At 44.2% G+C, this 15,610-nt stretch overlaps 1 protein-coding gene across 3 annotated transcripts in view; it reads right to left on the bottom strand.

Annotated features, from left to right (window-relative positions):
* Positions 1-3,180: 3,180 nt before the first annotated feature.
* The window catches only part of LOC115138186 (succinate--CoA ligase [GDP-forming] subunit beta, mitochondrial), a 134,971-nt gene continuing 122,541 nt past the window's right edge, over positions 3,181-15,610 (bottom strand). Inside the window, exons 10-12 of one of the 3 annotated variants that reach the window (XM_065000230.1) lie at positions 14,086-14,206; positions 13,438-13,483; positions 3,181-4,403 (exon numbers count right to left, since the gene is read on the bottom strand). In XM_065000230.1, the coding sequence (XP_064856302.1) occupies positions 4,148-4,403; positions 13,438-13,483; positions 14,086-14,206 (423 nt within the window). In that variant the 3' untranslated portion in view covers positions 3,181-4,147. Of the gene's footprint in view, positions 4,404-11,698; positions 11,838-13,437; positions 13,484-14,085; positions 14,207-15,610 lie in introns of those variants that run through there. The other 2 variants (XM_065000237.1, XM_029674745.2) reach the window with 2 other exon arrangements.

The raw sequence follows: 15,610 nt of genomic DNA, 5'->3' as shown, positions 1-15,610 counted from the left end.
GTGCAACAGGTCACCACCTCAGGAGTAAATGTCAGTTGGCTTTTCATAGCCCATCATTCAGAGTTAGAGACAGCAGGTGCGGTAGAGAGAGAGAGGGTCGAAAACAGCAGGTCCGGGACAAGGTAGCACATCCGGTGAACAGGTCAGGATTCAGGCAGAACAGTTGAAACTGGAGCAGCACCAAGACCAGGTGGACTGGGGACAGCCAGGAGTCATCAGGCCAGGTAGTCCTGAGGCATGGTCCTAGGTCCTCCGAGAGAGGAGTAAGAGATAGAGAGAAAGAGAGAGAATTAGAGCGCATATACTTAAATTCACACAGGAAGCCAGATAAGACAGGAGAAATACTCCAGATATAACAGACTGACCCTAGCTCCCGACACATAAATTATTGCAGCATAATTACTGGATGCTGAGACAGGAGGGCTCGGGAGACACTGTGGCCCTGTCCGGCTATAGTCCCGGACAGGGCCAACCAGGCAGGATATAAGGTTGATTTTATTTTTCCATGCCCCCCCACCACTTTCATATATACGAAAAAGCTCTTGTAAAAATGCAGACATGGTGCCCACCGTAGGTCTCTCTACTGCAGGTTTAAGGCCTCTAGTTAGGAATCTATTTCACTATCTATTTCACCCAGATATGTCGGTGATCTTTCAAAAGTAGCCCAGTCTGACCCCCAGTGCTCATGAATTCATTATGGCAATTGTCAGTGAGTCTTTTCAGATCAATCATCTGATTTTCTCACACACACACACACGGCTGGAACTCGTGGTCTTGTAAAATGTGTATGTATGTGTGCAGGCCTGGTCATTCTGTTGCAATAGGTGCCCCTCCCCCTCCTATCCCCGCTAAACTAGAATAGTGTACAGCAGGGTTCGGCAATAGGTTTGGCCTGAACATAATTAGCATAATAGCAGCCAAATTCATAGGCCTATGCTACAAATTAAACACAATTTTTAACACATCTGGTTAGTAGGTTATATCAGTTCAATGTCAATAACAGCCTTTTATTTTCAATCTGATTACACTGATAACATCACCAATGTTTCTATTAAATTAGATATTTTTATATTTCTTTGTACGTTGATTGGGGAAAACCAGCTTGCAATCAAAATAACATTTTTCTCTCAAAAAATAGAAAATAGAAGTTCCCGGGAAGAGTGGACAAGAGAAAGAGGCATTCTTACCATATTTCTCCAATGTCAAACAGAGTGTCTTGTTTGCAATGAAACGGTTGCTGTGTGCAAATAATTCAATCTTAGACGTCCTCATGAATCTAAGCATGGCACTTTCAATACTTACCTTTCCACCCAGACAGAGGCTTGACCGACACAGAAAAATGTCAACTTTAACTGCTGGCTACTCGTCCGTTGCTTAACCCAATAACAGAAGTGCTTCCCTAGTGGTTAGAACGTTGGGCCAGTAACCGAAAGGTTGCTGGATCGAATCCCTGAGCTGACAAGGTAAAAATCTGTCGTTTTGCCCCTGAGCAAGGCAGTTAACTCACTGTTCCCCGAAGACGTGGATGTCGATTATGGCAGCCCCCCGCACCTCCCCGATTCAGAGGGGTTGGGTTAAATGCCAAAGACACATATCAGTTGAATGCATTCAGTTGTACAACTGACTAGGTATCCCCCTTTCCTTTCCAAAAGCTGCCTGGGTTTAAACATTTATCTTTTCGGAAAGTGAAAAACTCAATTAATAGCGACAGAATAGCAAAGTTCATTTTTTGTCTCCTCGAATACTGAAGGCCGCAGCTCAGCTTCAGAATGTCAGAGACTAACCGATATATCCCCATAGGCCTATGCAGCGAAGTCCCGTATTTTACGGCCATTTTAAAGCTTGTTTCTAGCATAAGGCATCAGAGTTAAGCATTGTTATATAAGCTTTATATAATCTGGATACTTTATTTATTTCAAAAGCTAACAATCGGTATCCTTTTTGTTCTTTAACCGAGGGTATGGCATACCCTCACTCAATTCGAGGCATGGTTTTAACCAAACACACCAAGCCCTTCACAGACACAGAGGTAAATAAGAAATGCATGGTGACAGTATTGGAGGATGTGGCTAAGCAGACAAATCTATGGATAGTATAATTGCATCTGTCAAACAGGTATGCCTACATCTTTTTTTATAGGAAGAAATTGGCTCCAACAAAGCCCTGTTGTTGTTTGTGAAGTCTGTTTGATAATGCCGAGGCCACGCCAAAGCTGTCTGCCCCCTTGCCTTTTTAGTAGACTTTCTCCTGCAATCTCGCTCTTCATGAACTGACGTGATTGAAAAAGTGTCTGTCTCATGACATTGTAATACATCTGGTCTCCAGTCTATGGGCTACAGAAAAGCCACAGAGGCTACTGTTCTTTATATTGTAGGCTACATGATTTATGTTGGATTAAGTTGGTGGAGCACCGCAGCGTCTCTCCAACAGCACCCTGATGAGGCGTGCTGGGTGTGGACAAGCTACATATTTTGCGCCCCTGCCTTTGTTAAAGTGGGCACTGTTTATCATGGGGCGGCGTTAGCGCTCACCGAAAATAGCCCTTATGCCACTGGGCGAGAGAAATTATCATTGTTTTTGGGCAGAATAATGGTGAGGTGTTATGTGTTGTTGGAGGTGCGTCTTGGTCAGTTCAGCTCGGGAAATGCTGCCCTCGTTAATCTGCCGCTGTAGGCCGCTGCCTAACGGGCGTGTGAGAAAAAGTGAGCGAGATTGTGAGAATATGTATAAAGCTTGTGGGAGCGGCATTTTATTCAATTCTTCTCTATGTATGAGAAAAAGTGTATTCCGGGTCTACAGTACGTGTCCTGGTGTGACTCACATGGAGGTGGCAATTGATCTGGTGGGTGTGGTTGTCCTCTTTGATATTGTGACAGATGATCCATCAATCTGTCTGACAGGGATTCATCTCTCCCTCACTTTCTTTACAACTCTCTCCACTCTGGCCCATGAAGGACAGTCCTCTCCTCCTAGGACACATTGAGATTTATTAGAAGAGCTTTAGACTGAATATATGTACTCACAGCTTTATTAAAAGCTTTGGATTTGAAATGTATCCAGTCGTCAGGTTCAGTCTCAACCAAGGCGGTAAGACACACAAATAGGTGTACACGACAACTATGTAAAAAACTGAAACCAGATTAACAACACACAGCACCAAATAAATCCACACAGACACAATTTATGAAATAGTCACCTTCATTAAGCTCTCAAATGATTCATACTGTGCAGTTGACCTAATCTCAAAGGGTCGACAAACATTCATGGTTATAAAAAGGAAATTACAATGGTGTTTTGTTTAAACAATATCTCTAACACATTGGCCATGTGACAAGAGTGTTGGCTGGTTGGCCTCGTGAAGTTGGCACAGATGAATGATCAAAAGGTACAGTACCAGTCAAAAGTTTGGACACACCTACTCATTCAAGGTTTTCTTTATTTGGACTATTTTCTACATTGTAGAATAACATCAAAACTATGAAATAACACATATGGAATCATGTAAACAAAAAAACTGTGTTTCCCACGTGTATCAAGAATGGTTCAGCAGCGAAAGGACATCCAGTCAACTTGGCACAACTGTGGGAAGCATTGGAGTCAACATCCATGTGGAATGCCTTCAACATTGTGTTTGAAGTTGTTTCAAACATAACACTCATCATGTAGTCTGAGATTTAGAGTGACCCATGTGTTGCGATTTCACATACCAAGGAGCTCTGATTAAGGCATCAATAAACTGGACTTCAACCAAGGCAAACCCGTGAGGTCACCTACTACAACTCAAAGATAACACAAACAAAACACATCAAATGCTGATTTCTAATACTCCAGGTGTACCACGTTAGCTACACACCACAGAGCATTTCCTGAATAAAGTTATAGTTTTCTAATGATTTCACAGTGATGGTAATGGCATATGAAAATGCAGTCTGGAACCTGCCATTTAGTTTATTAAGTCAATGTCTATCATTTTGTGTTATATGGTTTGATAAAACAATAATGCCATTGTATGCTTCAGTCTATGAAAAGGTAATCATATAGCTGGAGAAACACAGTTAGGTTTCTCAGCCTATCAAAATGGAATGCACAATTAAAGAGTCGGGATGCCAAGTCATTTCCTAACGGAGCACCAACATAAATATTGCAGTTAATCATGATAAGACAGGAAGGTGAAAGGTTCGATGAAGGGTTGGTGTACCTGCCCTGTGGTTTTGGGTGGACTGAGGAGGGGGAACAGGGTGCTCAGAACGAAAGGGCTGGTCAGGATTATGGAAGGCTTGAGGACCACAACTTTTTGGCAATGGCAGCCACAGCTTTCTTGGCAGCGTCTTCCAGGTCGTTGGCGGCTACAATGGGCAGTCCACTCTCTGACAGGATCCTCTTGGCCTCCTGCACATTGGTCCCTAGAACAAACAAACACACACACACACACACACACAGTGAATAGCCTATGACGTGGAAAGATGCATCTCACCAAACTGACTAAAAAGAACAAACTACACAGAACACAGGAGAAATTAACTGAACCCAATGACGAATGGCATAATTTATTGGTCAAATACAACACTGTCTGTGAAAGAGTGTGAAAGCCACTGGTCTTGAAAAGGGCAGAGGGCGTGTACTGTCTTCCATTGGCTGCAGTGTGTGTGTGTGTGTGTGGGGGGGGGGGTAGTGGAGGAGACAGGCAGCTGGTGGGGTCTCTGCTGATCTGATCATATCCCAGTGAAGCTCTAACCATGCAGACACACCCTGAGTCACTATAACCTTGGGGCCTACACTGGTTAACCAACAAAGCAATGATAGAGAAAAGAGAAGCGAAAGAGAGAGCTTACCCTTTGAAAAAAAAGCCTAGGAAAAAAAAGCCTAGAAAAAGCCAAATAATAGAAAGAGGCCAGCTGTTTATGTGGTGTTCACTGATTTCACAGGTGAGAACGGTACAGCAGGGAGGAGGGAATTTACATAACGCAGGTGTTCCACATTTACAGTGTGCGCGTGTGTGTGTGTCCACGCGTTGGCTCGGCTCTCCTGGCTGGTGTGTAATTAAGATTGCATGATGTGTGCAATCTCAGGAGCTTGGCTGTCTAATCAATAGAAGCGGGAATTATATTACCGCCGCCACTTAACTCCTAATATTTCAGCACTTTTGTCCAGTGAGATAACACGTCATTCTAAACATATTTCTTGACTTCTGCACAAAACAATCAATTGTGTGATCTAAGTAGAGGGGAGGGCCATGGGCAGACACACAGCAAATAGGGTATCTAAAGTCCTTTTCGAACCAAAAATCGTAGCATATTATCCTCCGTCCTCTGTTAGATCTTCATCTCAAAGGGCACTGCTTTCACTCAGAGGCTCAATGCACTGTCCTATCAACTTCATTTAGATTGACGGATCATATTTCTGTGGAGGCCATGAACGGGGCAGGTAGCCTAGCCTTTTGAGCAAGACACTTAACCCTAATTGCTCCTGTAAGTCGCTCTGGATAAGAGCGTCTGCTAAATGACTAAAATGTCAAATTCAATGTTATCAGCTGGTTAACAAATACAATCTGAGACAACAAACATTCCTTTGAATCTTTATATCGGTCTTCACACTGTGCTGCTATACAATTGGTTTCTATACGGAAAGAAATAGACATAGATACGGTATAAGGGAATATACTTGCTGGCTCTGTCTGGATTCCTAGAACTAATTCCTAGACCTAACACCAACAGACACTTTCTAAGAATCTCACCATACATAGGGTTCAACAAACACACAGCTGGTCAAAAAACAAACAGTGTGTGTTTGTGTGTTTCAGTGCCACTGTGTGACTGCAGAGGGGTGTGGAAAGAGTGCAGTTCCGGAGTGAGCAGCAGGGAGCAGTGTCTGTCTGTCTACAGCAGCAGCCCAGGCTACTGATACTGTACAGGTAGTGTGGTTTCACCTACAGCCAGTAGGTGCTGCCGAAGACCTACTCACAGCCTGGCCTAGAGGAAATACCAGGAGAGATCTGTTCCTTTAAGAAGAGACACACTATATACAATTTCAGTAATCTTTCAGCAGGAAGGAACATTCACAATGTTACAGATAGAAATAGCCTACAGAATGGAATGAGTTCTACTGTGTGGAATAAATAACTGTTCGCTCTATGCAACAGTGTACTGAAAGAACATACATGGTCAATGCATCCTCCCATACACAGTACAAATAGTGTGTCAATGCAGTTTGTGCGATGAGGACTGGCCCTGTCCAGGACCTTCAGCTGGGATGTCTGGGCTGTCAGCCTCCCTCCTGTGGCTGTAGTATGGGGCTCTAAACATGGCACTGGGACAGAGCAGGAGCTACAATGGCACCAGGAGCACCATGAGACCCAGCCCGAGCCAGCCCTGCATGACTTTTCATCTGATTATGATAATTCTCCTAAATCAGGCTGTAGCAGGAGCCTATTGTACCCTGGAGGACTGTCCGGCTGAGGGGACTACACTGACACAGTCTGGGAACTGGAGGAGGGAGGGCGCCCTGCTCTCTTTCTGTCACACTCAAATTCTAGTTACTCAGAGGCTATAGTTCCTTCCCTAAGTGTGCATGTTTGAGTGTCTGAGAGAGCGTGTGCTAGAGCGATAAAGGGAGAAGCGAGTGAGAGTTTATATTTGTGGTAATGAGCATGTGACAGGCATGCTGGTGTGTCTGTGAGTGTGTGTGTGTGTGTGTGTGTGTGTGTGTGTTGGTCTGTAGCTAGATGGCAGTAGATGGTTCTATTTAAGCTATAATGACATTGTCAGGACTGACGGAGCCATTTCGACCTCAGCAGGACCACTATAGTCCTTTTTTAATTACATTGGAAAACGGCTATATCCCCCCAGTATCCATTTAAGGAGAGACTGGCCTCCATGCCCAGACAGACAGATAGACAGGCAGGCAGCAACATAATGGCTGTGTAAATCAATAGCAATGGTAATGGCTTGAAGGGAATAATCACTTTTTCACTAGACCCTGTGGTGAGTATAAGGGGAATTGTATTCACACACATAGACTCTTGCATACACACAGACACATAACATAAACACTGAGGTCAGAGTCTCAAGGAGTACGCAGTAGTTACTCATCGAGTACCTTAAATTTAGTGTGTGTGTTTGTGTGTATATTCGTTACAGGTTTATTCTAAAATGGATGAAATGTTTTTTCCCCCTCACCATCTACACAAAATAGCCCACATTGACAAAGCAACAACAAGTTATACATTTTAGCAAACATTTTAAATTGAAATATCACAATTACAGACCCTTTACTTAGTACTTAGTATTGAAGCACCTTTGGCAGCGATTACAGCCTCGAGTCATCTTGGCTATGACGCTACAAGCTTGGCACACCTATATTTGTGGAGTTTCTCCCATTCTTCTCTGCAGATACTCTCAAGCTCTGTCAGGTTGGATGGGGAGTGTCGCTGCACAGCTATTGTCAGGTCTCTCCAGAGATGTTTGATCGGGTTCAAGTCCTCACTCAAGGACATTCACAGACTCAACCCAACGTCACTCCTGTGTGGTCTTGGCTGTGTGCTTAGGGTCGTTGTCGGGGCTCCCGAGTGGCGCAGCGGTCTAAGGCACTGCATCTCAATGCTAGAGGCATCACTACAGACCCTCGTTCGATTCCAGGCTGTATCACAACCGGCCGTGATTGGGAGTCCCATAAGGCAACGCACAATTGGCCCAGCGTCGTCCGGGTTAGAGTTTGTCCCGGGCAGGCCGGATTTGTTCTTAACTGACTTGCCTAGCGGGCTGTCATCTGCGTTTTACTGAGCAGTGGCTTCCGTCTGGCCACTCGACCATAAAGGCATGATTGATGTGCTGTAGAGATGGTTGTCCTTCTGGAAGGTTCTCCCACCTCCACAGAGGAACTCTGGAGCTCTGTCAGAGTGACCATCAGGTTCTTGGTCACCTACTTGACCAAGGCTCTTCTCCCCCGATTGATCAGTTTGGCCGGGCAGCCAGCTCTAGGAAGAGTCTTGGTGGTTCCAAACTTCTTCCATTTAAGGATTATGGAGGCCACTGTGTTTTTTATTTAACCAGTCAGTCGGTTAAGAACAAATTCTTATTTTCAATGACTGCCTAGGAACAGTGGGTTAACTGCCTTGTTCAGGGGCAGAACGACAGATTTTTACCTTGTCAGCTCAGGAATTCGATCTTGCAACCTTTCGGTTACTAGTCCAACGCTCTAACCACTAGGCTACCTGGGGACCTTCAATGCTGCAGAAATGTTTTGGTACCCTTACCCAGATCTGTGCCTCGACACAAAGCTCTACGGACAATTCCTTCGACCTCATGGCTTGGTTTTTGCTCTGACATGCGCTGTCAACTGTGGGACCTTATATAGACAGGTGGGTGCCTTTCCAAATCATGTTTAATCAATTGAATTTACCACATGTGGACTCCAATCAAGTTGTAGAAACATCTCAAGGATGATCAATGGAACAGGATGCACCTGAACTCAATTTCGAGTCTCATAGCAAAGGGTCTGAATAATTATGTAAATAAGGTATTTCTGTTTTGTATTTTTAACCAATTTGCAAAAATGCACAAAAAACAAACTTTTCTCTTTGTCATTATGGGTTATTGTGTGTGGATTGATTAGGGAATACTTTCAGAATGCACTGTACATCAGATCAGGTATGGCTACCGAAATTGGTGAGCTTGACAACCAGGTAAATCGGCAGTGTCCATCAATAAACTAAATGACCAATTAATGAAAGCCTGTCTATTCATACAACAACCACTGGCATCAACCTAACTCCACACCTTGTGGCACTCAGCCCTCAATAGAGAATTCAGAAAACAGCCAACCCCCACCTGTGCCAAAAGGAGGCAGGCAGAGAAAAGGCTTGCCAATTAAAAGTGGTGGAGTTAATCCTGCCTGATCCTGTTGAAGAGCTGCCTGTCATTATGGGGTCTGTGGTCAGCACAGCTGATTGACTCTAACCAATCCCTCTTTTTCATGCCCCAGCTGTAATGACCACAGCTAAACCAAGGATTAAAACCCATCAGGGCTCTGTTTCTACCCAATGGTCATCATGACCTTCTGAGCCAGTCCCCAATTTGAGAGCCAGGGGCCGTTTGTTGCACGTTTGTGAAAAGTGAAACCGGCAATGAAATGTTCTATTCTTGTGTCTTCCAGGAAAACATATTGGCAGAGTGAACACAAAAACACATGTATGTGTGTGTGGTCAAACGGAATGTTGCTTCCTCCATTCAGGAAATTCAACCCCATCTATTGATTTAAAAGGGGAACTGCCCCCTAGAACCAACGTATCTGGTTATAACGGCCTGTGTCTCATTGATGAGCCAGAAATATAGTTGCAGTATCAGAATTGACTACATAGTGTAGGATAATTTTGGTCACAAAGTCAGTCTCGTCCAAAATGAGATCTGGAAGTGAGTGCGTCATGACGGGTATTGATGGGTTGGGTATAAATTACATACATGCCCACTTGTGCCAATGATGTCCAACTGCCCAGAGACAACAAGGTGTTGTCCGTCCCTACTGTCATGTGTTGTGGACATGTGGCAAGTCTGCTTTGCATGCACACTTGCTCGGCATAGGAGTGAAAATGGGCTTCCATAAAGTTGGTGCAAACTTCTAAAACATTCAACAATATTGTACAAGATGGCAAGGAATGGATTACATACAAATGTACAACATGATAGCTGTGACTGGTGTGTGGTGATTAACTAGCTAGCTATGATACTGTAATGTCCATAGCCTCTCCCTAATGTGTAATGTCATAGAAAGGAAGATTTGCCTAGCTAACATTGCACCTGACGATAAAGGTTGAATAGGAAGTAATGTTAGACAGCTTGCTATCAATAATGTTTCAACTCAATCTTGCTAGCTAAGAAGATCCCTGCTAACTAACGTTAGTTATGCAAGTTAGGTAGCTAGCCTATTTTATGAGAACAGGCATGTTGTTAGGGTTAGCACATGCTCTCGATAACTCAGGCCCTGGTGGTATTCTGCCTTTACTGTGATGGAACTTGGAGTCATGATCAAAGGCTAGGTTAGAAATAGCTAGCTAGCTAGCATTCGGGGGCTTCGTCTGCTACTAGTGCACCATGCCTGTTCTCATAAAAGTCTATTGTTGGGCAAAATAAATAAATGAAGGGTGGTACTTGTCTAGTCTGAGTGTCTGCAAGCATTCAGCAACGTCATGTTACACAGCTGGTTGCATAGTAACGGCGTCAGCATCACGGCCTGAATCTAGTCTGTCCTTAGTTTATTAGTATAATTACTTCCAAACTAGAGATATACGTTTATGGAGTGATGATATTTAATTTAATTCACAGGCTACTTCCAAAACCTGGTGGATTTGTTGTTCAGCAGTGTTGTGGAACCCTCCCCCCCCACCATATCAGGCAGTACGTGACCAGGCACCAGTCACACGTCAGGTCGGTCACATTTGATCTGGTCCTAGGTCAGAATACTATGACGGGTCTGTCCTGGAATTCACCTTATAATCATTGACAATGTAATCAGTGCTGTATCAACTCTACCTTTTTTTTTCTACAGATGGGGGACAGGAGTCATGGAGTCCCGAGTAAAAAACAGGTTGATGTAGATGTCTGAACTGGGAGAGACCTTGCACTGCACAACAACTACACAAGACGCATCTATTACTTTTCATCATCTTTTGTTATTATTGAATTGAATGGTGGGGGGGACTGTGTATTTTTCAAACATGTCAAGGAACTGTCTTATATGGTACACCATACGAAGGGATGACGACTAACATGTACCAACAGGCCACATGCTAATTGGTACAGATTCTGAAATTGGCTGTGAATGACAATAGAAAGGGAAAGGAGGATACTTAGTCAATTGTACAACTGAATGCATTCAACTGAAATGTGTCTTCCTCATTTAACCCAACCCGTCTAAATCAGAGAGGTGCGTGGGGCTGCCTTAATCGACATCCACGTCATTGGAGATGAGACAAGTGTAATATTTGCACATTGTTATATCAGCAGAACACTGCTTCTATAGTATTATGTGAAGGATGGTTGAATCTACATGGAACTCATTTACTGAGTTCACAAAACATTAAGGACACCTGCTCTTTCCATGACAAAGACTTACCAGGTGAAAGCTATGATCCCTTATTGATGTCATTTGTTAAATCCACTTAAATCAGTGTAGACAAAGGGGAGGAGACCGGTTAAAGAAGGATTTTTAAGCTTTGAGACAATTGAGACATGGATTGTCGCTCTGGATAAGAGCGTCTGCTAAATGACTTAAATGTAAATGTAAATGTGTATGTGTACCATTCAGAGTGATAAAAAAAGTTGAAGTGCCTTTGAAAGGGGTATGGTAGGTGCCCAGCCACCGGTTTGTGTCAAAAACTGCAATGCTGCTGGGGTTTTCATACTAAACAGTTTCCCGTGTGTACCAAGAATGGTCCACCACGCAAAGAACATCCAGTCAACTTGACACAACTGTGGGAAGCTTTGAAGTCAACACGGGCCAGCATCCCTGCGAAATGCTTTCGACACCTTGCGTCCATGCCTTGACGAATTGAGGCTGTTTCAGGGCAAAAGTAGGGGTGCAACTCAATATTAGGAAGGTGTCCTTAATGTTTTGTACATTGTGTACGTTCAGAAATGGCACTCATCTCATATTACTCCTGAAGGAAACTTGGTCAGTAGCTGCAGAGCGGTATGAGAAGAGTGCCATCTCTTCCTGCATCTCACATAGCTGTATTTATTGAACTCTGCTTACTGGACCCATGGATTGAGGCAAACTCTGTCATATCCAGGATGAAGTGTGATACACTCCACCCCTCTTTCCACCTGACTGCACCTGTCCATAACCTGTAATACATTACATAGATAGAAGTGACTTCATCACCCCACTGGAGACTTGAAGACATAACCTCACCCAGAGAGCTGTACAGGTCAGTGTGGTTAGACAGACAGAGAGCTGTACATGTCAGTGTGGTTAGACAGACAGAGAGCTGTACATGTCAGTGTGGTTAGACAGACAGAGAGCTGTACATGTCAGTGTGGTTAGACAGACAGAGAGCTGTACATGTCAGTGTGGTTAGACAGACAGAGAGCTGTACATGTCAGTGTGGTTAGACAGACAGAGAGCTGTACATGTCAGTGTGGTTAGACAGACAGAAAGCTGTACATGTCAGTGTGGTTAGACAGACAGAGAGCTGTACATGTCAGTGTGGTTAGACAGACAGACAGAGAGAGCTGTACATGTCAGTGTGTTTAGACAGACAGAGAGCTGTACATGTCAGTGTGTGTTAGACAGCCACATATTTAACATAGACCATAGAAATAGAATGGAATGTCATGCTAAGTATTGGACAGCTGAAGTTCTACCAAAGGTGTGTATGCGCCTTGTTCTATCTGTGGTTGTACTCTACACAATGTATTTTCATTTGCTAGGTAAAGTGTAGGCATACAGTCTATAAGCAAATCAATATGATAGCCTATTTACAGCAAACACACCCACTGATTTTTTGTTGATAAATGTATCTACACTCAAGCTGGGCGATAACATTTGTACGATGTTCACATGTAACCTACACCTGTAGGGATATTCATTCTGGCATTTGTCCCCCGGGAAAGATCTAACAGAGAACAAAGAGATGAGATCAAACTAGCCAGTTATAGAATATTGCGTTGTTGGACAGCTGAGCTGACTGAAGACAGTCCATGCTAAATATCAGCTAGCTAGATATACTAGCCAGCTGTAGCTATCCCCAAGCTATGCTCACTAGCTGCTGTCGGGTTGGCTAAACAAGGTCAGCGCAGGCTTTGAATGACACATAGAGCAGAACTGAATTAGCAGATCACCTTGAGATGGAGAGTCAGTCAGGAGGGGGGAAGTTCTCAACTTCAAAACCTCTCTCCTTAGCAGAGCTAGCTTAGCTTACCTCATTGTTACTAAGCTACTCACTAACGCAAACTCACGTAAATTCGTACACTGCCTTGGTCCGTACAAGTGTCCTTATTTTAGCGCCCCAAAAACACAATACTTCCAGATCAACTGTCATGTCAATACCATTGTAAAGCACAATTTCTCCCCTTTCCAACAGAATCAATACATGATCCCACGCTGCCCGTTTCTGCATAATTCAACAAGACCCCGTCGGGTCTTTAAAATAATGGCGGGTGGGGAAGTGAAACTAACGCGTGATAGTGAGAAGGAGAGATGCCGTGTGGGAAAATTGCTTTTTTTTCACTCGATCTGTCCAACTTATCATCTTATCGCCTCAAATGTAAATAAAACACTTTAAAGAGTTGAATGTGTCATTGGGCCACTAGTTACTAGACTTTCCACCAAAACAAAAAGTAACCTGTATTTATCTACATTTTAGCATGGCCAATACGTACACAGTTGGTCCTTTCCTCATTTTCAAAGAATGCTAAACTGCCCATACAGTATTTGTAGACTTACCTTAATGTAACTGGCCTGGTTGTGTCCCAGAAAGAGTAGTGCTGACCTAAAAAGCATGGGGATGTGAGAGACAAATGGAGTGCTGTGAGCTAATGGAGAGAGTCCCCTGCTCTTTCTCTGGACAAGGCCAGTCAGCTGTTTCCTGCCAATTATCCTAATGACCAGCTGGGTCCCTCTGCAACGCCCAGGTGTCATAGCGACACACCGTAACGCACGCCAATACTGCCTTATTAGCATAGGCAGGTGAGAGGCGACCCAATCAACGCCGTCTCCATTGTTATTCTGGTCGTCGTCGCTAACAAGCTCTGCTGAACGTGACACACGTGATAAATGGATTGTCTTCCTCACCAGTAAGAGGACCACACTGGACTGTCATATGAGAAAGAGGTCGTTCTAAAATAACTTACTTAAAACGGGAGTAGCTTACTGCACCGAATTCAAAAATAAGAGAGAGAGAATGAGACCCGTGTGAAATAACACAGCTCATAGAAAGTGCTAAAGGTGCAAGAAATGCAGGAAGTGATGCATGTGACACAAGAGTGGAGTCGAGTACAGATAGAGCACGTGGGTGGTAGTGTGTAGAACAGTCAAACAGTGTGTAGGTAGGATGTAGAGTTGTGCTTGTAGCACCACCTGTACTGTACCCACCTTCCAGCCTGACAACCAGGGGAACTTTGAGCTCCAGCTCACGGCAAGCCTTGGTGATCCCGTTGGCAATGATGGCACAGTTGACGATGCCCCCGAAGATGTTCACCAGGATGGCTTCCACCTGTGGCACAGACAACAGGAAATGGTTTGAATATAGTCCTAAAGGAGGAAACATTCAGATTTATACAGTACTATACTGTTATTCTAAGCTGTACAGACCCCAATAATCAGTATTGCACATATTGATGTACCAAAAATGTATACAGTACTGTGAAAGGGCGCGCAAAGAATAAAACAGTCAAACTCAGGACAGACTGTGTGATGTCTGGCGAGGCAGGGTGATTACACTAACACATAACACAGTAATTACCCTGGGCAGTTGTGTAGAAAGTTGAGTGTGAGTAGACAGGATTAATCCTGCATGTTTGTTTATAATCTCTGCTCATCTGTAAACGCTGCCGTGTGTGAACGGCGTGTGTGTCTGTGTGTGTGTGAGAGAGATCGAGAAAGAACGAGAGCGGTGTGTGTGAGAACCGTGTGTGTGTGGTAATGATGTTTACACACAGAGAAACAGGATCAGGGGCGTGTAGAGAGATATTAGGGATGCCCATGATACTTCATACAATAGACTAAGGGCAACAGGCCGTTCAATCTCTTCGGGCCACATCGCTGAAATCTAGAGATCTGCGTGTGTATCAAACAAATGCAAGACTGTTTGCCATAGTGACCCCTGTTATGAATGTAATGTGAACAGACTGACGAAGAATTCCATTTGTTGTCTGTTATTCGTGCATTAAGGCAGTGAACATTGCATCTTCGCCATTGTATATGTCCTCTTTGAGGACACACTACAACACTGTACGTGTGTGCGTGTCAGACAGCCATATTAATGTGGAGCAGCTGTTATTCTCCAAGGAGAAGCAGTCCTCAGGTGGCTGTGTTGTTCATTACTGTCATCTGTGACTGATACCACACTATTAGAGACACAGCGCCATCACCAATAACACAGGGACAGCCCTGTCACAAAGACACACACACACACACACTGGTTCTCCACAGAACATTCTATCTACAGTGAGTGAGAGGCAGAGTGAGTGAGAGCTGGTGTGAGAAAGACAGCTTCACTGGTTATATAAAACAATTCCACTGTCTGCCTTACATCCTGTTAGGTTACATCTGAAGCAGGGCCTGAGTGTTCCTTTCTAAAGGTCCATGTTACCTCCACAGCCTGGGGGTGTGAGTGTGTGTTCCCCTTGGCCCTGGTTAGCTCTCGCCCCAGGCACAGACTAGTTTAATCCCGGCACTGCTTCTGCCCAGTCACAGCATTACATTCAGACAAAAATCACAGAGGAGGGAGAGAGAGACAGAGGAGATAGCACTAGAAAGGAAGAGATACAGCGAGCTAGGGAGAGAAAGAGTGTGAGAGAGAGACGGACAGAGTGGGGACACTGGCTTCTGGTGGGTGAGATCTGTCAATACTCCAGGCTCTCTGCTGAACCTTAGCCTTGCCATTGATCTCTCCCTG

This window comes from Oncorhynchus nerka, linkage group LG2, assembly GCF_034236695.1.
Source record: "Oncorhynchus nerka isolate Pitt River linkage group LG2, Oner_Uvic_2.0, whole genome shotgun sequence".
Classification (NCBI taxonomy): Eukaryota; Metazoa; Chordata; class Actinopteri; order Salmoniformes; family Salmonidae; genus Oncorhynchus; species Oncorhynchus nerka.
Note: the sequence above shows the minus strand (reverse complement) of the source record. Positions and strands in the feature narration are given on the sequence as shown.